The sequence below is a fragment of the Rattus norvegicus genome, chromosome 1, assembly GCF_021556685.1.
Source record: "Rattus norvegicus strain SHRSP/BbbUtx chromosome 1, alternate assembly SHRSP_T2T, whole genome shotgun sequence".
Taxonomy (NCBI): domain Eukaryota; kingdom Metazoa; phylum Chordata; class Mammalia; order Rodentia; family Muridae; genus Rattus; species Rattus norvegicus.
The window spans coordinates 107,513,227-107,535,778 of NC_141534.1; the positions used below are offsets into that span (position 1 = coordinate 107,513,227).

General features: G+C 51.0%; 1 protein-coding gene and 1 long non-coding RNA gene across 5 annotated transcripts in view; one reads left to right on the forward strand and one right to left on the reverse strand.

Annotated features, from left to right (window-relative positions):
* Positions 1-300: 300 nt before the first annotated feature.
* Grin2d (glutamate ionotropic receptor NMDA type subunit 2D) overlaps positions 301-22,552 on the reverse strand; it is a 36,801-nt gene continuing 14,549 nt past the window's right edge. The window contains exons 7-13 of one of the 4 annotated variants that reach the window (XM_087613298.1): positions 21,303-21,428; positions 20,982-21,211; positions 19,954-20,114; positions 3,055-3,242; positions 2,669-2,901; positions 1,213-2,514; positions 301-774 (exon numbers count right to left, since the gene is read on the reverse strand). In XM_087613298.1, coding sequence (XP_087469424.1) covers positions 760-774; positions 1,213-2,514; positions 2,669-2,901; positions 3,055-3,242; positions 19,954-20,114; positions 20,982-21,211; positions 21,303-21,428 — 2,255 coding nt within the window. In that variant the 3' untranslated portion in view covers positions 301-759. 4 annotated transcript variants of the gene reach the window in all.
* On the forward strand, positions 1,622-3,849 carry LOC134483106 (uncharacterized). Its single transcript, XR_015651464.1, has 2 exons — positions 1,622-1,896; positions 2,645-3,849. It is a non-coding gene; the product is annotated as an uncharacterized LOC134483106 (long non-coding RNA).

Genomic DNA, 22,552 nt, shown 5'->3' on the forward strand with positions numbered 1-22,552 from the left:
AGATTTGGTCCTAATCTTTACCACTATTCTTGGGGGTGTTTCTCTGCCCTGTCACCTCTCAACCGCTCCCCCTTGGTCTCTTGCCACTTCCTGGGGGTTGATTATGCTTCCCCAATCTCCAGTTTTCTAGGACTGGGGATGGAACTCAGGGGGTTGAGTGTACAACACTCTGCCTCGGCTACACCACCAGCCCAGTTTCTGTTGTTTGACTGTCTTCCCTATGGACTTAGTTCAGCTTCCATTTTTTCTCCAGAGAAGTTGAAGGGACCTAAGAGACAGACACAGAACTCAGGCTTGGACTGAGGAGGTGTAAAAACATGGTTTTATTCCAAACACTGCAGTGTAGGAGTGGGAGAGGGAAGGAAAGGTCAAGTGTGGGCTCCCAGACCCTCCTTTGAGCCCAGCCTCAGACCCTGCTGAAATCTGGGAAAGGAGACCTGGGGGTGGAGTGTCTGCTGGATCATCACTGAAGGGTCACAAATAAGGGCTGGACTTGAAGATGTGATTGATGGCATCTGGGGTGGTAGGTAAGTGGGGGAGACAGGTGAGGGTAGGACTTTCGTGGAGGAGAGGTCATAGGTCAGAGCCAACAAGGATCTAAAAGAAGGGGTCATCGAGGTCTGACATGAAGGGTCACAGTCTGGTCGGGGCACAGTCTGGGGTCAGATGATCATTTTAGGTGTTGGAAGTCACAGTCTGGGGTCAGGGGTTTCTGTGTGGCGGGGCCAAGGTCTGGAGTCACAGTTTGGCATACGCGTCTCACAGTTTTGAGTCCTGATGAATGAAAGGTTAAAAACAGGCTCCCCGAGAGGTGTGTCTGGGGCTAGGGAGCTGCACAGTGATGTGAGGGCCATGGCCCGGAGCGTAGGGGTGGGGCGCGGCGTGACTCCCCCACACCTCCCGCCAATCAGGTGACGTTAAAAAGCCCTTTTCGGGTTTAAAAAAAAAAGAGTCGGTGGGCTCCAAGAACCCCGCCCCCTTGCTCTCAGGATGGGTGAGATTTGGGCGACCAAGTCCCCTCTGGCTCATAGTTCCCCCAAGGCGAAGGGGGTGGGGGCGCAGGACGCTGCTCCAGGCGGGGTCCGGCCAGGTCCGTTTCTGTCCTTCCCAACCCATGAGGGTCCTGTCCACTTAGCGCGCCCCCTCGGGCCGTGGCCTGCGCTGACCGAGGGGGCGGCGGGGGTGGGGGTGGGGGCCGGAGCCGCGTCATACCTCGGACTCCAGGCTGGAGAAATGCGCAGAGCCCCTGCGTGTGCCCAGGTCCCCGCCCCGGTGTCTCCGGTGCGATGCGGTGGGCAGGGGCGGCCCCCAGTGCGCAGCGTGCGGGCAGCGGCGCGCGTGGCGGGATGGCCCGGTGAGCCTGCGCGTGGGGGCCGCCCGCGGGCAGGAGCTCAGGTCCTCCAGCGAACGCGAGGTGGGCGCGGGCGGCGGGAAGTCCCAGCCACCGGCCGCGCGCCTGTGTCGGTGGTGGTGCGGCGCGGCGGCGGGCGCACGGTGCGAGGCCCGGGGGCGGTGTGGGTGAGGTCGCGGACAACCACAGCGCGCCCGGCGCCGGGGAGGTGGCCCCGCGGCCCAGGGTGGAGGCGGAGGCGCCCACCAGCCGCCGTCTAAGCCGTCGTGCGAGCAGCTGAGGTGGCGCGGTGGCGGTAGCAGCTCCAGGCTGGCGCAGTGGCGGCAGTGCCACGCGGGGCCTCCGCGCGGGGGCAGGTAGTCCCAGCTACCAGCGCGCCAGCCCCCGAGCTTGTCGACCGACCAGTAGCGGCCGGGCGGCGGCCCGAGGCGCTCGGCATACGGGTAGGGGAAGTCGGCGAACCACCAGGGCTCCAGGCCACCGAGCGATGCTCCGCCCAGGCTCTCCGAGTCCTCGGAGTCCGAAGGCGAAGGCTCGAGGTCCAGGTAGGCGCACGGTGGTGGCGCGGCACGGCGCGGCGGTGGTGCGGTTGGGGCCCCCGCGCTCGGGCCGCCCGCGCCCCCACCCAACAGAGGCTGGCTCTCGGGATCTGAACGCGGCCAGCGCGAGGGTGCGGGCGGGCTTTCGTCCTCGAAAGCCAGGCGACACAGTGGCGGCCCGACGGCAGCGGCAGCCGCAGCGGGCGGCGCAGGCGGAGATGGGAAGCCGGGGAAGGCGCCGGCCGGGGGCTCGGTCGGCTCCTGCTCGCGCACGATGGCGAAGTAGGAAGGTGGTGGCTTCTGCGGGGGCTGTGTGGTGGGTGGGGACAGTGGGCGTCCGGCTGCGCCTCTCGGTGCCGCGCGTGCCTCGCCGAGGCCCAGCCCCTGTGGCTCGATGGGGCCGTAGTATCGGTGGAAGCCGTCGGCTATCGCTGCGCCCCCCGGGGGCCCTGTGCCCTTGGCTCGGCGCCAGCGGTCGGCAGCTGCGCGCTCTCGGGGCACGAAGGGTGCGGGGCCAGGGGGCGGGCGAGCGGCGGGATATGCGGGACTGGGCAGCGGCTGAGGCGGTGGCGGAGGCTTGGCCGGCGGTGGAGCAGCCTCGGCGCTGCAGCAGCTGTACATACCCTGTGAGGGATGGGGAGGGGTCAGCGGGTTGCCTGCACCCACTACCTCTTCCCTGTGCACTGGGACCTACCGCGACCCCGTTTGTTATGTCTGACGCCTCCTTTTGCTTTCCCACTCCCCTTTTCTGCAGGTGCCTCCCGGCTTCCTTTCCTACCCTGGAGAAGGCCAGTAGGAAATCCATGCGGTGGGTGGGACCCAGGCAATGCCGCAGGCGCCAGTACACCAGATGTTCCCAGGCGAAGACCAGCAAGGAGAGGCCCATGGCCACAAGGAGCATGTAGAAGACACCTGCCATGTTGTCGATATCCAGCTTGCTACTCATCACTTCGATTTTGTCATTGTGGCAGATCCCTGAAAGCCACAGCCGCTCCAGCATCTCAATCTCATCTGAGGATGGAGTCAGAGTCACTTATGAGCACATCCTCCTCTGATACGGAGTGCAGGCCCCAGCCCCGTCCATTCTTGAAAACCCTCCTCCCCAGGACCGAGGGCCAGCCCTCCCCTCTCCAGAGTAGGACCTCATGCCCAGCATAGCCGCACCGTCCCCCAGGAACTGCAGCAGCGCCAGGTCGATGGGCCTCTTCCAGCGGGAGCCCTTGTGTAGGGCGATGCCATAACCAGTGGTGGCGAAGACCTTGCCGGAGCCGATGGTGACCAGCTTGCAGCCCTCATCCTTGCGGGCCATGTAGTTGAGCACTGCTGCGTCATAGATGAAGGCGTCCAGTTTCCTGTGGACAGGGACATGGAAGATAGGTTCAGTCCCATTTTGATAACCTCACAGCACTCCAGGAACACCTATAACCTGCAACTGCCCAGGAGCCCCTGAGCACATATTCCTCGTGCCTCTTTTGAACATTGGTAAAACAAGCATTGTTCTAAATACCACCGAGGCCAAGCTTCTGCAGAAGTGATAGAGCCTGGTAGGAAATCAGTGCTGGAGCAATGACAGCCATTGTAACTATCAAGGGAACAGGCTCTTAATCCTCATTATCTCTTTCCAAAGAAGATACTGGTTTATTTTCTTTTCCTCTCTGTAGCCTTGGTTATCCTGGAACTCATTCTGTAGACCATGGCTGGCCTCGAATTTATAGAAATCCACCTGTTTCTGCCTCCCAAGTGCTGGGATTAAAGGCCTGTGCCACCACCACCCTGTGGGTTTTGTTTTTAATGGAAAATTCACTTTTAAAAGGTCCTAGGGACTGGGGGTGTAGCTTGGTGGCCCAGCACTTGGTAACATGAGAGTTCATAGTCACTTACAATTCTGGCTTCTGCAGTTACTGCACCCATGTGACACCCTCACATAGACACATACATTAAAGCACAGTTTTAAAAGGCCTTTCACTTCATTGGTTGTGATGCTGGAGGTGGAACCCAGCCCCTGTCTATGCTAGGCCATCAAGCCAGGCCATCACTCTGACTGAGCCAGGCCCTGAGACCTCACTGGGGTGCTAGGCAGGCTACCCACAGTCCACAATCTTGCAGTACAAAGAGGTGTGACACTTAGTGTCTTTGTTTGACACTTGGGGGGGGGGGATGACAGACACACCAGTGAGCACTTACATTTGAGCATCGCTCACTGTTCCATCAGACCCTCTGAGTCACTTAACCCTCACAGCAAGAGTTGTAAGACTGAAACCTTTGTGCCTCCTTTTCTTTCCAGACCGGGGTGGGGGGGTAGTGGGGAGGGGATCGGGAAGTAAAGTCATCCCTAGGTGTGGAAAGCACTACTGCCCTTCCCTCTTAATCTCAGCTTCTTCTGAAGGCTGCCAGCCCCAGGGAGCTGGCACCTGTTTGTTCTCATCCCTGGCCCAGCCACGGCACACACAGTGATATTTTTACAGAATAGGTTGTGTGAATGAACAGTCCACATCAGTAAAGAGGCATAACACTGTGCAGTGTATGATATTCCTGACCTGACAGGCAGAGAAGTCCAGAGTGCATTAATAAAACTGGTCGTGGAATCCCAGTGATACTGTAACTCCATGTTTAATTATTTTAGGTTTTATTAAGGATTTTATTTTCACTTGCATATGTGAGAGGTACATTTCCTGTTTATGCAGGTGCCTGGGGAGACCAGAAGAAGGCATTTGGAACTGAACTCAAATCCTCAAATCCAAGTACACGCTTGGAACTGTTGAGACATCTCTCTGTTGCAGAATATCTGATCACACTATGAACCCCCTGTGTTACTTACTGAAAATAACCAGTTTTCAGTTGTGTGGCTCGGCCATTAGCACACACCTTTAACCCCTCTGGCTAGAATATACGGCTGTGATACACACCTTTAATCCCAAACAATGAAGGTAGAGTTAGTTCATAGAAGGAAGCGCAGGTGTTTGCAAGTGGTGTCTAGTTGAATGGCAGACAAAGTAACGAGTCAGAGAAAGATTCGACAGAGCAGGATATGCCCAAGTCTCAAGAACTCAGGAGAGGGAAGCTATTTGAGAGCAGAGTGAGAAGGGGGGAAAGGCAGCCTCACTGGGACACTGGCAGGGAGACATTTTGCAGAGAGAGAAGAAGCTAGACACCGATGACAACAGAACAAACCAGAGAATGAGAAGGAGCCAGAAGACAGAACATATCACTAGAGTTAGTTTGAGACCATGCATAGCAATTCAGGAGAAAACAGAGAGTGGCCGTATTGAAGCAGTCGGCCTAGAGAGGAGTTTGAGTTATAACAGCTGAGTTAAATCAGTCAGCCAGAGTTCACAGAGAACTAGAAAGGGTGAGCTCATTCACAGTAAGTCCCAGAGGCTGAAAACATTCTAGGCCTAGATGAGAAGTACAGAGCTTAGAAGCTTCCAGGACTGGGCCTCGGTTAGCAGATGAAGGCAGTAAGCCTTGAAGACGACAATTTTATCAGATGAATAAAGGCCATATTTACATCTCTAGCCCTCTTTATTTTTGTGCTACTGGGGATTGAATACAGTGCCTATATATGATAGGTAAGCAACCTATAGACCTATATTAAAATTAATTCATTTAGATTTTCTCTTATATGTGGGAGGCCATGGCAGGCACATGGAGGTCGGGGGACAACCTGCAGGAGCTGGTCCTTCCCCACTCTCTCAGCAGCAAGTCCTACCTGCTGAGCTATCTGTGGCCTTCACTGCTTTTTTTTTTTTTTTTTTTTTTTTTTTTTTTTTTTGGTAATGCATGTGAGCATGTTCAGTTGTTTGTAGGTGCATAAGTGATATGCGTGGTGGCTAAAGGACCAGTCACCTTCTTTGAGTCCTGAGGTCTTTTTTGTTGTTTGTTTTCTGAGACAAGGTCTCATTATATACCTCTAGCTGGTCTAGAACTCCCACTGTAGACCCGGCCAGCCTGAAAGTCAGAGATCCACTTGCTTCTGCCTCCTGAGTGCTGAGATTGGACACGTGCACCTCCATACCCAATGAGGCATATGATTTTATTGTTCTAGAGCTCACCAAGGAGGCCAGACTGGCTGGCTAGAAAGCTTCAGAGACCTGCCTATCTCAAATGTCCTGGCACCAGGGTCACCATTCCAGGTTTTCTACATGGTTCTGAGGATTCAACTCGGGTCCTTGTGTGTCCAAGGCAAGAACTTTCCTGACTGAGCCGTGAGCTCAGACCCAGTATTACGTTATTTGAAGATGGGTCTTGCAAAATTGCTGACATTGGCTTTAAACTTCACATCCTCCTGCCTCAGCCTCTTAAGTATCAGAGATGACTCTCAGACTCGCCCTCGATGTCTATTCTTTCAATGGCATGCGTAGATACTGGGGCGAAACTCTGGTCACATTTCTTACAGCCCCCAGATAACTTCTAAGAGAGAGGGGCTTCACCTTCTCTAGTGTTGTCCAAAAGAACTCTGCCATGACAAGATAAAGCCTGTGCGTAGACATGGCAACTGCTGTCCACTTACAGCTCTTGAGTCCTTGAAATGTGGCTGGTGTGACAAGGAAAAGATAGAATTTTAGATATTATTCTCTAGATTTTGTTTAAAACGAAAATACTACTTACTGGATAGAACAGACCTGTGAGAAGGCAAGACTAGATGCTGGTCACAGAGGAAGGGTCCTCTAGGAAGAAGTATATAACTTTGACTTTTATATGGTGTATATGTGTGTGTGAGTGTGTGTGTGTGTGTGTGTGTGTGTGTGTATGCGTGTGTTCCACTCAGAGCCTCTCCTAGCCCATGAACTGTATCACCCTCCCTAGTCTGTCAACTGATAGGAATCCTATACTAAGCTTCAGAGACTCTCATGCATAAATGCAGTGTGTGTGTGAATAAAGGACTGGATCTGGCCATGCATTCACCTCTGTTGGGGAGACCGACTAAAGCAGACTCCTGGAATGGCAGTGATACAGCCAAAGCAGAGAAGGACTTGGGTGAGGGGGAAGACTTGGGAAGCTCCAGGAATTACCTTCTGCTTTGGAGGGGTGACTGAGAGGCCCACTGTAGCCTTAGTGTTACAGGGTCTTCCTTTCCGGGCAGAGGGATCCCAGCTGAGAGCCCATCTCCACAGGCACACAATTCTCCGCTTCCGCTGCCTCTAGGTACTCCTGCCTTGTAGGTGAACTGAAATTTCTCTCTAGGTTTTTCTTTGTTTAGGAAAATGCCCTTGAGGGCAAAAAAAAAGTGAATTGCTCTCCACATTTAAGTGGAAATAATGTGGTGTCTTCTTGGAGGAATGCGTGGGATGGACTCAAGGAGCCTTTCAGAGAGAGCAACAAGGCAGAGCTTCCAAGACGGAAAGAGTGGAGGAGTCTCAGGGGCTGGGATCAGACAGCACCTACTTTCTAGTTTTTCATCTTAATGGAAGCAAGAGCTTGGAGCGAAATAAATCCCCCCACCCCCACTGAGCTGCATGTCAAGCCTAGCAGTTGCTATTTTTTTTTCTTTTCTTTTTTTCGGAGGTGGGGACCGAACCCAGGGCCTTGCGCTTGCTAGGCAAGCACTCTACCACTGAGCTAAATCCCCAACCCCAGTTGCTATTTTTTTAAAGATTTATTTACTTTTTATTATTATATGTGTATGAGTGTTTTGCCTGCATGTTTGTGCAGCACATACATGCATGCAGTTCCTGTAGAAGATCTCCTTTACAGAATCTGGAACTGGTGTTACAGGTAAACACCATTGTGTGGGTGCTGGGAACAGAACCTGGGCCTTGTGCAAGACCACAGGCCAACTCCCCACGCACCCCCAGCACTCATTTTAATTATTTGCTCAGTTCTGACCTAATGCCTGTTCCCCTCCTTCAGTTACTATTTGCAATCCCTCTCCCCTAAATCCTTATTTAATTCATCCTTGCGCTGGAACTGTAGCTCAGTAGGTAGGGGGTCTGCCTAGAACCCCACTGTGAAGTCCTTGGGGGCATGTCTCAATGGTAGAGCACTTAGGTCAAGTGGCAGTGGGTTCTCAGGCTTCAAAAGCCCAGGCCAGCCTCAGTCTCTCTTCTTGCTGCCTGTGGACCAGGATATAAGAGTTCAGCTACTGTTCTGGTGGCGAACCCGTGTCATGCTTATCATGGACTAATTCTCAAAATCTGTAAGCAAACCCCTCAATTAAATGCTTTCTTTTGTAAGAATTTCCTTGCTTATGGTGTCTCTTCACAGCAATAGAACAGCAAAGCGCCTCCCAGTGTGCAAAGCCAATCCACAGCATTGCAAAAACAAATTCATATTTAAGTCAGGTGCCTCACTTCTGTTATCACTTGGAAAGGTGAGACGGGAGGATTGCAGTAAGGCTGAGGTAAGAGTCTGAGGTATGAGGGTACCTTTGTGTAACAGATTTCTCTGAGGTTGAAATACTCCATTCTATGTGGAAGGTAAACACAAAGCAACCCAAAACAGCTTCAGGAAGTCCCTGAAACTGACTAGGTTCACTGGGCTCCTCTCAGCCAGAGTAATAGATAAAATTGGAGAGTCCCTTTCAGAGGAGCCAAGCTGCAAAGAAGACTCTGAAACCAGATCAGCTGCCTGGAAGAAACAGAAAACACCTGAGCTGCCGGAAGAAGGTTAGAGCAACTGAGGCACATGGCCAGGACACTTTCCAACCTGACAAGCTGCCTGCAGGCTGTGCAGTGTGTGCCAAGCTCCCAGCTTTGTGAGCCATCATTCTTGCTGGGGTGGGCCTTAGCGATGCAGCTGTCTTTGAGTCATTTCTACTCTTCACCCATACTTCTGTAAACCCCAATAAAGCTCATTGGTTCACTAAGCTGAACTCTGGTGGTATCCATACTTTCTTTGTCATAGGGATCCCTCTCTGGGGTGAGTAGACTTGTGTTCTGCCTCCTCAGGAACAAAAACCACACCACACAAGAAAGGACAACTCCCCTGGAGTGTCCTCCGAGGGTGCTGCTCCCTCAGGCCGCTCGGTTTCAGCTGCGTGCCTCACTATTCACAGCCAGGACCATGTACAACTCATCTTTTGTGTGGTAGTGTGCCTTTGTGCTATGACTGTGGTTTCGAGGGTCTTACAGTGAGACGTGCCACTAAGGTTGAGCCATCATCAGTATCGGGAGGCTCTGTAGGAAGAGTCCCAGGAGGAAGCCTTCATCGGTGCGGCACGTGGTGGCATGCATGACTGCTTGATGAGTGGAGTCTAACCATGTGAACATGGAGATGCCCTAAGAAAACGTTAAACGGGTAGAGGAAACCTGGCAGTCTTCATGATTAGTGCACAGGGTTGACACCCATGTCGATGTCGCCAAGCAGCCTCAGAAGTTGCCTGGCTACGCCCGTCCTGTAGTTAGAAATGCACCTGAGGCCCAGATAGTGCCAAGCAGGGATTTATTGCTGCAAAGGAGCAATTGCAACAGAAAAGGAGATGTGTCTAGCATCCTCCATGTTACCCTCTGATTCGGCAAGTAAATTAGATAAGGGGGTGGTGGTAGTGGTTCAGGCTTGCCGCTGCCTTAGAGCTTGGGGGGCCAAGAAGGAAAGAGAGAAAGAACAAGTTAGGTCTGTGCTCAGAAGCCCTTCCTGGGATCCAAGAACGTGGAATCCGTGGGGAGATTTAGGGAGTGAGGAAGAGAACATGTAAAAGCAATAGAAGGTACCCTGAGGGTCCGACCTTTAATAGGAGAAGAGGGAACATCTTCTCCCAGCATGAGAAACTAGGGTGAGCAGGAAATGCTCAGTACATGAACTGCTAAGGGAAATTAGGGAAGACTTAAGCAATGAGAGAGCCAATTACAGCCAGGCTGTGGGCCATGGCAGTTGGTGGGGTCAGTCTGGCTGCTGTGGGGGCAGAGAAACTGAATCCCGAAACTCCCCATCCCTCCTTAAGGCAAAGGCTGTGTAGCCTGAGAGTGTGTGAGGGAAATCAGTCCCTGATGGCCTGGTGTCGGAAAGCCATTGGGAACACTTGGTTATCACCATCTGGAGTCCCTGTAAATATTAGGGGCTGGAGAATCATAGCAGAGGGCAAGATGCTGTTGGGGGAACTGGGAATAGGGAAAGGGAGAGCTTGCTCGAACTGCAGTTCACTCAGTTAGAACTGTGTTGACAGAGGAGTTAAGGAAAAGGTTGATCCAGACAGGACCTCAAGGCTGGTACGGAGCCTTAGCAGCTTTGGTGGGGGCAAGCTCTTTAAAAAGTAGGGCAAGATTTGTCTGAACCCAGAGACTTAGATGAACACAGAAGGAATGTGTTCTTAAGCGAGAGTGCAGTCAAGGAGGCGAGAGATGGTCAAGCAGAGGAAAGAGGTCCGTCTGGGTTGCTTGAAGACAAACGTGGGGAGACTGTGGACTTCCTAAGGGGAAAAGTTGAGAGAAAACCAACTGTGTCTAAGGAGCTCCTGGGGGACTTTAAAGCCTGAGGAACAGTTCCCAGAATACAGAATATGGATGAAGATGACCAAGACAGGGTTGGGGAATTGTAAGTCCAGGCTAAGGAGAGTACATTTCCCTCCAGGAAAACATTATACTTGGGATGGAGATGGTTTTCCCAGCCAGAGCATCCCCCAAAAGCCAGGTATGGTGGATGGGGGTCCAACCCAGGGCACTCTGACCCAGGGAGGCAGCAGGTGCAGCAGGGGGGGAACACATTCACTTTTGGCTCTGAGTAGGTCTGACCAGGTCATGTCATGCCCACTGAGTTTCTGAGGTGTAGAGAAATGTCGGGAGGCTCCTAGAAAGCTGCAGGATATGTAAATGTCATGGTTCAGCGAGAATGACTGAGGATCTCGGGAGCTAATTAAGTTAGCGCTTCCTGTTCGTAAGGCGTACCCAACCTGCTCTGAGGAGGAGCAATTGATACAAGTGGATGGAACCCTTCTCTGCTGCTGTATTAGACCCTGCTTGTGTTTGTTTTTCCTGGTTGTGATGTGTCACCTGACACGTCTGAGGACAGATGACCACAGACTTTCTGAGAGCTTCACCAAGGTCATCTTTGTAACCCACTATTTGTTGTGGGTTATGGGATGGTAGCTAAGTATGTTCCTTGTCCTGCCTATTCATGGACGGACAGACGGATGGATGGATGGACGGATGGACAGATGGATGGATGGACGGACGGACAGACGGATGGATGGATGGATGGGTAGACAGACAGATACATACATACATACATAGACAGACAGACTGATAGACACACATACATACATAGACAGACAGATAGACAGACAGACATGGCGCTGACCTCTGAGTGTTTTGCAGATTTGGAAAAGCCACTGGAATGACAAACAGGTGCAATGTTACTTCCACCTACCTTACAGTCCTACTAAGGCTGGGTTAAGTGAAAGGAAAAATGGGTTGTTAAAACAATAGCTAGAGAGTTTAAATCCAAAGGCCTCCTCACACAGTTGGGAAAGGACAGCCCACAGGTCATAAGGTTATTGAATGAAAACCCCAGTGCCTTCTGTGAGCTATTGGCCAGGAAAGCCCCTGAGGCCCCAGGGACTATAAAGGCTACTTACTGCTAATGCTGCTGGCTGTTAAGCCAGAACTAGCCAGTAAGAGCATATCCCTGAAGATATCGCATACGTAAGCAGGGGCTTCAGAACATGGAGAAATTACGCCGGGACTGAACTGGAAACTCCCACCCTGCTGCGCTCTCTGGCTTTCACATTGCCAGAGAGGGTCATGTAGGCTGCTGGTGGAGAACTATCACCAACATTCCTGCTTGGCCACGGACCCTGAGTACTGAGATACCGTTATGCCAGGCAAGATGTGCCTGCTTGCGCCATAGTGGCACAGCCATTGGCTAACACCAATGGCTTTCCAGTTCGAGTTAAGGCCTGCTCTACAAGGGGTGGGGGGACTCACATCTGGTACTGAAAGCCAGGACAAAAACCTGTGACTGGAGAGGACATAGTTTCCAGTGGGGAAACAACGAATATGGTTTTACTAAGTGGACGGGGTGTGCTGTCTAAACACGGGAGCATACTCAACTCAAAACAATTGGTGACACTCTTGAGAACAAGACACCACGTATGTGGCACAGTGGGCTGATTCTTAGCCACAGGTAGACATCTATAATCTCCCCCTCTAAGGCTCAAGGGTCATCGTGGATGATGAGGCAGAAAGAATGAAGAGGGGGTGTGGTGGTGGGTATGGAGGGGTGGAGTGCGATATAACAAATTTCTCAAAGATTGGAACATTCCAGGAAGGTGAACAACTCAAATCAGCTTCAGGAAGTCCCAGAAACTGAGTAGATCATTCGGCATCTGCCTGTCAGAGTAAGCAATAAAAGCTGAGAGTTCCTCTCAGGAAGATGGCCCTGAGCTGCCAAGAAGACTGAGAGGAGACTGGCGGCCAGGAAGAATAGCAAATTGAGCTGCCAAGAGAGGTTTGGACCAACTGAGGCACCTGGAAGGTCACTCTCCAACCCGTGGGACTGCCTGCAGGGTGTGCAGTGTGCTCCGGGTTCCTACCATTTGTGAGCTGTCACCCGTGCTGGAGTGGGCCTTGGTGACGCAGCTGTCTTTGAGTCATGTCTGTCCTTGGAAGCAACTCCTCAGTCAGACTTCTGTGGGGCTCACTGGTTCACCAAGTTAGACTTTGGTGGTGTGTGTACTTTGCCATTGGCTGACTATCTGTGGTGAGTAGATGTGTGTGTTACATCTCCCTAGGAGAAATCTTGTCACACAGCAACCCTGTCTAAAATAGAATAAACAAACAGGACCCCCCGCCCCCCCACCATTTGCTAGAGTATATAGAGTATATATTGATAACTAAGGCTCCCTGCCTTTACCCTTGCTTTCCTGAGTGTTTGTTCCTAGCCTGGGGGCAAAAGGAGCTCAACCTTCTAAGCAGCGTCCATCTCTCCTCAGCCTTTTCTCTCTTCAGCTCCCTCTTGTCCTGCTTCCTTGTGCCACCAGTCAGCTGTTGCTTAGAGGTCCTGTGCCATGGGACACTTCCACCCTGTTCCAGCCACACTGGCCTTCACCTCTTTGTACTGCCTGTTCCCTCTGTGGAAATTCCCCCAGACGGCAGCCCAACTCGGCCTCTCACTCCCTCCGAGTGTTTGTTCCAAAGAAAATTCTGGAGCCCTTATTAAACACCGAAGGCCTCTCCACAGGCTTCCCAAACTTGGCTTTTTTATAACGTAAGCATGCCTCACTGGCAGCATACCCTAACATTTTACCCAGCTTGTATTCTGGTCCCACCATTGGACTTTAAGCTCCATGAAGGACTCTCCTGGTTTGGTTTTTTGTTTTGTCAACGTGACACAAGCTAGAAAATGCCTCCATAACTGTAGGTGATGGGTGCTGGTTGGCCAACACCTTTAATCCCAGCACTTGGGTAGTAGAGGCAGGTGGGATCTCTGTGAGTTCAAGGCCAGCTAGGGCTACATAGGGAGGCCCTGTCTCAACAATGAAGAAAGGACACTGTGGTGACCATGTGTGGCTGTTTGTACTCGCATCTTAAGATTTAAGAAATCTGTGTCTCGGGTGACACCAACCACATTTCAAGGCTTCACTCACGGGCTGGAGAGATGGCTCAGCGGTTAAGAGCACCCGACTGCTCTTCCAGAGGTCATGAGTTCAATTCCCAGCAACCACATGGTGGCTCACAACCATCTGTAAAGAGATCTGATGCCCTCTTCTGGTGTATCTGAAGACAGCTACAGTGTACTTATATATAATAAATAAATAAATCTTTAAAATCAAGGCTTCACTCACAACAAAAAACTGCGGGTGGGGACAATTATCAACTCCAGGAAAAACAAAGAACCATAGAACCATAGGCGGGGGAAGTAATCACTTTCTACTCTTAACAGCTGTGAGGCACTACGTGATCCTAACACAAATGTGGAATTAGAATCACAGTTGTGACTTAAATATGAGAACAAACAATTCCATTGTGAGAAGTGAGTGTAAAATGGTGAAATTAAAAAATCAAGGTTAGGCGGGGTTGGGGATTTAGCTCAGTGGTAGAGCGCTTGCCTAGCGAGCATAAGGCCCTGGGTTCGGTCCCCAGCTATGAAAAAAAAAAAAATCAAGGTTAGGGGGCTGGGGAGGTGGCTCAGTGGTTGAGGGCACTGACTGTTCTTCCAGAGGACCAAGGTTCAAATCCCAGCACCCACATGGCAACTCACAGCTTCCTGTAACCCCCAAGATCTGACATTCTCACATAGACATACATGCAAGCAAACACCATGCACAGAAAATAAAGGTAAAAGAATAAAAAAAAAATCAAGATTAGCAGGGGCTGGAGAGGTAGCTCAGTGGTTAAGAACACCAACTGCTCTTCCAGAGGACCTAGGTTCAATTCCTAACACCCACATGGCATCTCAGAACTGTCTGTTAGTCCATGAAATAAAAGTCATTAAAAACAAAACTTGATTAGCTTTACACATGTGGTATTTGGAGACAAGGAAATAAATAGCAAAACTGTACAGCAAATGAGGGGAAGGGTGCTTTTTTCCAGGTGGGAGAACTACAGAGCAGACAGATGTTTTTCATTAGGAAAGAAAAGTCTTGTGTTGACTTAGTGACAGGGGCCTGTAATCCCAGCACTACAGAGGAGAAACCAGGAGAAGCAAGAGTTCAAATCCAACCTCAGCTCCATGTTCAGAAAGAGGCTAACTCCAGGCCACCTGAAACCATGTCTAAAAGAAAAAAACTTCCTGTATTTCATCCTCTAAACTCTGGATGAATAACTCTAATAAACCATGTTTGTACTGATGTGTTCAAGTAGTATTTTTTTACTTTTTTGTTTTGGGAACAAACAAACAAAAAAAACCCTTCCCTTGCTTATTTTTATCTCCCAGGTGGCTGCTGGTCGTGAATGGTGGCCACTCCTACTAGACAGTGCTGTGGAGTGCCCGTCCCCCTACGCAAATAATTTCGTGGGTTCCTAGGCGTCTGGGCTGCAAGTTACATTTCAGCTGATGAGATGGTCCAAAAAGTGAGTTAAATCAACAAAGGTGGGTCCCCAGGGTGGACGGAGAGTGTCGGGCTCTATAAGCATCAGGCATCTAGAGCTCAAAGCGGATCAGAGACTCTGGGTGACTTGGGAAGGAGGAGCGGAAGCAGGGAGAACCGGAAGGGGAGGGGCAAGTAGGAAAATGGAGGAAGGAGGAGCCGGGAGAAGGAAGGAAGGAGGGGGATGAAAAAAGAAGACAAAAAATGAGGAGGGTCTCTCTCTCTCTCTCTCTCTCTCTCTCTCTCTCTCTCTCTCTCTCTCTCTCTCTCTCTCTCTCTCTCTCTCTCTCTCTCTCTCTCTCTCTCTCTCTCTCTCTCTCTCTCTCTCTCTCTCTCTCTCTCTCTTTCGCCTATATGGCTTATTTATTTATTACGCGGTACTGGGAGTTGGACTCAGAGCCTAGCTCATGTTAGGGAGTGTGCTACCACTGTGCTACAGCCCCAGCCCTGAGGGAAGGTTTCATGGAAGTTAAAAAGTAAAAATCTTGACAAAATAAAAATCAAAATTTTAATGTGGCTTTAAAAGATGAGGTGGGGAGTGTAAGAATGAGAGAGTCGGATGTGATGGGCTCAGCTGGTTGTGAGGGTGCACACCTTTAATCCCAGCGCTCCAGAGGTAGAGACAGTTGGATCTCTGTGAGTTCAAGACCAGCCTAGTCTGGTTTACAAAGTGAATTCTGGACCAGCCAGGGCTACACAGTGAGACCCTGTGTTAAAAAGCCGTAATAATAGGGTATTGTATCAATGTTCATATTAATTAGTTATATGTTAAGAGTAGTAACAGTTTGGAGTTGTCAGAGTAACAAACATGAACTTATCCTCACCTCGCTTTTCATGCTACTAGAACACACCTGAAGTTCCCAGCTCTATTCCAGAAGGATGGGAGGGAACAGCACAAACCGCTGTAAGGACCAGGGAGGCTGTACTGAGACCCAAGCCCTGTGCTCAGCAAACAGACCATTTCATGGCAGAAGAAAGCAGTTTAGAAAGGAGACCATGAAACTTGGGTTGCTGAGAATACAGGAGCAGTGGGCAGGGCTGGGGGCTGCCAGCTTTGAGGTGGAAAGGAGGCAGGAGAAGAAGAGTTCTTAGACAGAACCTGTTTCCCCCGAGCCCCTGGCTAAACTCATGGGAAAAGCACTTCATCTTAAGTGAGGTGCATCAGGAGCTCCAGCAAGCTCCAGTCAGACCCCGACAGCTGGTTCTGAACCCCCTGCTGCTGGCATTCCTGAAGACTAATGAATAGGGGACATTGGGGAACCAGAACCAAAGGGTCTCGGCATGGAGGCAAATGGCAAGGTCTCTCTGGACCAAGTCTCTCTGGCCAGATGCCCGAGAGCTGAGATAACTTCAAAGGACATCTTTTCCTTCCTTCCTTCCTTCCTTCCTTCCTTCCTTCCTTCCCTCCTTCCTTCTTTCCTTCTGTATGTGTGTTTTATATGCACATGTTTATATACCTGTGTGTGCACATGTATATGTGTAGAAACTAGAGGTCAACACTGGATGTCTTCTATTGCTGTCTGCCTGTGTGTGTGTGTGTGTGTGTGTGTGTGTGTGTGTGTGTGTGTGTGTGTGTGTGTTAGCGGGCATGGTGTATGTGTGCCTGCGCAAGTGCACAGAGGCCCGAGGAAGACGCTGAGTATAATCTGCATTAGCACACTCCACTTTATTCCCTTGAGACAGAGTCTCTCACTGAACCTAGAGCTGGGCTGGTGGCTAGCACTCCACAGCTGTCCTTCCTGCCTGTGTGCCTCACACAGTGCCGGAGTTCCAGGCGGGCACATGGGCACACCACGCTTGTTTGGCTAATGCTGGGGATCAGAGGTCCTCATGCTTGCTTAGTAAATTGCTTCTACCTAAGTTATCTCTCCAATCAGGAGAGAGTCGGGAGCTTGTCTATCAGAGAGTTTAGTTTGGCTAGCCCGGGAGCACCTGATCATCGTATCTTTGCTCTGGCAGGGCAGAGGTCCAGGATTTAACACAAGTCTTCATGCTTGCACAACAAGCACATTACTTAATGAGCCATCTCTCCAGCCCTACTAGCCCTGCAAATGACAACTTTCTCCAACACCTGTGGTTCCTGTCTCCCTTTCTCCAATGGAAATTACAAGTGAATGGCGTCTTGGGCATCTTGCAGAGGAACTAACACATTAGGGTACTCAATGAATATTTGCTGAACAACTGATGAATAGGTCAGGAGTCCCGCCTTTAGTCCCCCCACACCTGGGAGGCAGAGGCAGGCAGAGCTCTGCAAGTTCAAGGTCAACCTGGTTTACAGAGCAAGCTCCAGGACAGCCAGAGCTACATAGTGAGACCGGATCAAAAGAACCAAACTAAACAACAAAACAAACAATCAGAGGAGTGTATGCTGTGTCCTGACCTTGGGGGAAGGAGGTCTTTTTCTGGGTCTTCCGCAGAGAGTAGAATCCCTGGGACCAAGGGTTATACCCACTAGAATACTCCCTTTTAGTTTCTGCTCTGGGAATCCTTGCAATTTGGAAAATCTCCACACTCACTCCAATTCATGTCAACAAGGAGAGGCCTGAGCAATTGGGAGCCATGAGGGGAGGAAGGTAGGCATTCTCCAAGCAAGGATTCCGCTTTAGGGAAAGACAGGACGGTCAGTCCTTGTAGCTATAGGAGATGGATGGAACCATGCAGTCACACACACACACACACACACACACACACACACACACACACACACACACGCACACACACACACATATATATACATATACATATATATATATATATATATATATATATATATATGCGTCAAGATGTAGGATGTAGGATGGCCACCATGCTGGTGGCTTCTAGCTTAAAGTATGAAGTTTCTCATTGCATGGAGCCCTGGAAGGTTTTCAGGGTGCCTGCCTAGAGCATCAGTAACATCTGTCATATGAGTATGACAGATGGGTTTAGGGAGAGGGTGAAGGAGAAGGAGATGTCTCAGCAAGGGTTGGTGGCCAGGGCACAGGACTGCAGGAGACAAATCGGAGCTGGCTGATAAGGAAGTGCTGAAGCTCAGACCCCAAGGGGAGGCTCGCTGGCTCATTGAGAGTTTGGATTCGGAGTCCATGTGACCCCAGAAAGAGGATAGAGAGGCAGAGATGGAGAACTACAAGAGAGAACTTTGCTGGGCTTGGCACAAACAAATGAGCAAGCAAACAAACAAAACACAAACCCACAAGACACAGGGCAAGGCTCCAGCCGATGGCGGGACTACATCTCAGTCCACAGCCTCCTTCTCAGCTCAGAGAATCGTCTTCCCAGCCGCCCTGACAGTTACAAGTGCTCGCTTGATAGGTTCTTAGAAGAACGCACAAGTCCCCAAGAGGGCAAAGGCTGGCAAAGGGAAGAGCCTGCCCTCTGTCACTCTTCCTCCTCCAGGTCATGCTCCATGGAGCCCCCACAGCTTTCCTGCGACTGTGAGGCAACTGAACAAGCGTGAAGGTCTATACCGCGAGTTTGGTAGAACAGAAATGTGTACAGAGTTTGGATCCTTAATAGCATCTTTGAACTGTCCCACTAGCCAAGCACTATGTTGTTTTCCTTTTGAGACAGGGCCTCACTACATAGTTCAGAATGGCTGTAAGCCCTCCATCCTTTTGCCTTCCCACCTCCTCCCCACCCAAGTGCTGTGATGATGGGCATGGACCACCATGATTGGCTCCCTGGACTTGTTATCTTACAAGATACAGAAAGCAGTGTGTTTACATTCTACCCAACCTCCAGGCGTAACTGCTTTGCTGTTGACCATGTTTCTACGTACAGGAACCACAGATCCCCCAGAACTGTTCTTGTACCACGCTTAGGTGGGTGAATACTTTTTGCTACAGAACTGTATCCTCAGGCTGACCCTATACCGTGCCAGATGACTGCGTTCCTTCTCTTGTGGCTCAACAATCCACTCGAGAGAAAGGGGTAACAGATCCAGCCAGGATGGCTGCTTGAGGGATGACCAAGAAAGTGGGGCCTGAGGAAGGTTCTAGATAACATAATGTCCTCCATACTGCTCCTGCTCCCCTATAGCCTCTGAGTGGAGAACACTCAGGAACAAGAAGTGAAGTCTTCTTTGCTTAATCTCCTGCCAAGGTGTCTTGCCACTTTTGCACAAAGCAAACCCTGATGGTCTCGGGGGCCACCGTTTATCCTTCTCTCCTCTGTCCTTTCACTCTAGGTCCATGCCCTTCATCCACCTGGTCTTCCAGATGTCCCTCCACGCCAACTTCAGGGCCTCTCTATGTCCTCTGTCTGCAAGTCTCTGAATCTACCCCATGAGCTCACGCAGGCTATCTCTTCCCAGAAGCCCACTCTAACACCCTGGTGACCCTGCCAGTTTTGTGCTCATCTCTGATCCTCAGTAACTGAGAAGAGGAAATGGCTACCCACTGCCCAGCACAAAGAGGGGATAAGAAAAGAATCACATGCTGAAGGTGGCAAGAGAGCAGCAGAGGAAACTGCAGTTCTGGAGGATGAATCCAGCACTTGGGATAGACCAGGCCAGCCCTCTACTGCCGAGCCGCAAACCAGGCCCCGTACTAGGTTTGCCATTCTGAGAGCTGCATTTTGGGGACTGACTTTAACTTCAGCCCTAAGATTTAGGGAGGTAACATTTAAAAAAAAACAAACCACCTCCCATAATCCAAGTCTTCATTGTGGAGTTCGGAGCCGATGCAAACGACATAAGAACTCACAAAGACCGGAAGTGCTTGGCCGCTGCTCTGTGTGCATTAACTAAGCTTTCTGTTGGTTTAATTTGAGACAGGGTCTCAGTATGTAACCCTGGCTGGCCTGGAACTCACCAAGAGCTGCCTCCCTTCCAAGTGGTGGAATTAAACGTGCATACCACCCACCACTCCCTACCAAACTTTGTTCTTATAGCAAGGAGATGTCTCTGTGATCCTCACTGTGCACACAAGAAACCGGTTCAGAGCACTGAGTCAAGTGTCTAAAGTTACAAAGCCAAGAAGGGGTCTAGTCACAGTCCTGACTATTCCAGGCCCCCTTAGGGAACCGCCCCAGGATGACCTCAGACATGAGTCCCCACCCTCCCCAAAGGCTCTGGGGATCCCACTGCCCGAGTCTGCGCTGACCCTGCCTTGAGCTGTGTGAGTGCCTCCTCCACTCTCGGCTGGTTGTATCGCACCATGTAGCTGTGCATGTCAGGGTAGTTGCTCCGGATGTTCTTTTCCGTGGACCCATTGGGCACCGTGCCAAACTTCAGAGGTGGGTATTGCTCCTGGGGTCGCTGGAACTGGAATGGAAGCGGGAGTTATTAATGTACCCTCTGGGAGACACCCAAACCGAATGCCGCGTTGCGGGGAGCCTGCAAAGTAAGGGTCCGGCTCAGGGTGTCAGCAGAACCACATTTCCTTTGCTGTATAAGGTGAGACCGACTTACTGTTTGCTGATAAGTCTACCTCCATTCCACTGAAGACAACGCCCAATGCAACGCATTGCATCTATCCCGCAATCCGCTAACAGTTTGAGGTCACTGTAGTCTCCCAGTGGCCCTTATGGCTGCCATCCCTACCTGCTATGGATGGGCACCGTGGGCAAGAGTACAAACCGAGAGGGTGGGCATTTGGAGTGTCTTGATGGGATAATTTTATGCGAGTTGAATCAGAATTTGGACTTGACTTTATTGCTGTTCTCATTCTAGACAGGGACTTACTATGTAGCCAGCCTGTCCTTGAACTTATGATCCTCCTGCCTCAGTCTCTGGAAGACTGCGATTGTAGACATGCAACACTAGCCTGAGAGTGACTCCTGTGTGTTCTGGTATTCAGTGTTATTTCTACATTACTAGTCATTCATTGCTGATTTATTTTATCCAAGCGTGATCTCCAGTGGATTAGCTGTGTCAGAAACTTGATCTTCATATGGTGGGAGGGATACACTTGTCTAGAACGTCCCATTTGGCATTAGTGCTCCTGGGACACTGGGGAACAGCCTCTATCCCCAAGAATGTTTAAATCATTCGGCTCCTTTCAGAGCCTTCCATCTTTACTCCTCTGGGGACGAGGGGGCAGTCGAGTTGACTCTCCCTGGGCTATCTCCCAGGAGCCCCTTCTGCCCTGGGACAAGTTATAAGCCAGCTGAGACTGACCCCTGCACACACCTTCCGGTCGCTGAGCCCAGACACGGTGTCCACGTACTCCTCCTGGATCATGAAGGCGGCCAGATTGGCTGTGTAGCTGGCAAGAAAGATGACCGCGAAGAAGGCCCACACCAGCACCATGATCTTGCTGGTGGTGCCCCGAGGATTCTCCACTGGCACGGAGTTGTTGAAGACCAGGGCCCACAGCAGCCAGATGGATTTCCCAATGGTGAAGGTAGAGCCACCAGGGCCTGTGGGGAACCAGGACAGGGCATGGACCTCTCTACCCCAGGGCTACCGGGATATAGTCCTGTGTAGGGTCAGCTAAGGAAGGGGACTCACGTTTGCCCGTGGCCAGGCTTCGGTTATAGCCCACAGGACTGAGGTACTCAAAGATGAAAACTGTGACGGCGACCACGGTGAGGCACATGACGAACATCATCACCCAGACAGCAGGGCTGTAGGGCTCTGGGGACATGGGAGGCGTCAGCCAAGCAAAGGCTTGGGGGACCAGAGAGAGCCCAGTTGACTCCATCCTATCCTGTTCCCTCTCCTGGTCCCTACTTCAGGGACAGCCTAGTAGCACCTAGACTCCTGGCAGTCTTCCTCAAAGAGAGCTACCATAACCATTTCTGTGCTTCTCACCCCCCCAACCCCAGTTCAGCTGTCTCCTATGTTTCCTGAGCTCAAAACCAGAGTCTCCACTTCACCAGCTTTCCCTTGGGGTCATCCATCCCATCCTAGGTTCTGTATTTTGGCAGCCATGACCCGCAGCCCCAGATGGCACTCCTTGCCCTTGCTCACAGATGACAGGATCAAGGTGCCCCTGCTCTTTGATCCTGTCCCTCAAGGTCTGTGGGCCTGTCCTCCCCATCCCCACGGCCAGCAAGGAACAAGCGTGGTCTTCTCTCATGGCCCTCAGGGGAAGGATCTTTCTCCTTCTGTCTTCTCTCTCTCTCTCTGAGGAGCCTTGCTCAGACTGACATGACTTGCTGGCCTTGTCCTTGTGCCCACTTCTGTAGTCCCCAGGTCAGGAGTTGGTGTTTCTACCTGATGGACCACAAAGTGGTTTCCTGATCACACCCAGATCCGTATACAGTTTGCCCTTGCTGATGTGCTCTGCACACCTCTCTCCTTTGTGTCATAGACCTTTGCCGCAGCCCCCTTGCCAGCCTTTAATCCAGCACCTGGGAGGCAAAGGCAGGCAGATCCCTTTGTGTTTAAGGCCAGCCTGGTCTACAGAGTTCCAGGACAGCCAGGGCTACACAGAGAAACCCTGTCTAAAAAACAAAAAACAAACAAAAAACACAAGACAAAAAACAAATAAAACCTCTCCTATCCACACCAACAGCCACCCTGTGCCTCTCTCTCTTCACCTTAGCCTAATTTCCCAGGATAGCTATTGGGGGTGGTCTAGTCTGTATCTCTCAAAGGTAGGCAGCTCCTAGGAGACAAGAATTTGTCTGTCTTAGTCACTATGGTCTTCTGGGTCTTGGGTTTAATCCCCAGCACTGGAAAAAAATAAACAAACTAAACAAACAAAGAAAACCCTACACATTTTTAGCTGGGGTACACCTGGCCTTGGGGTCCTC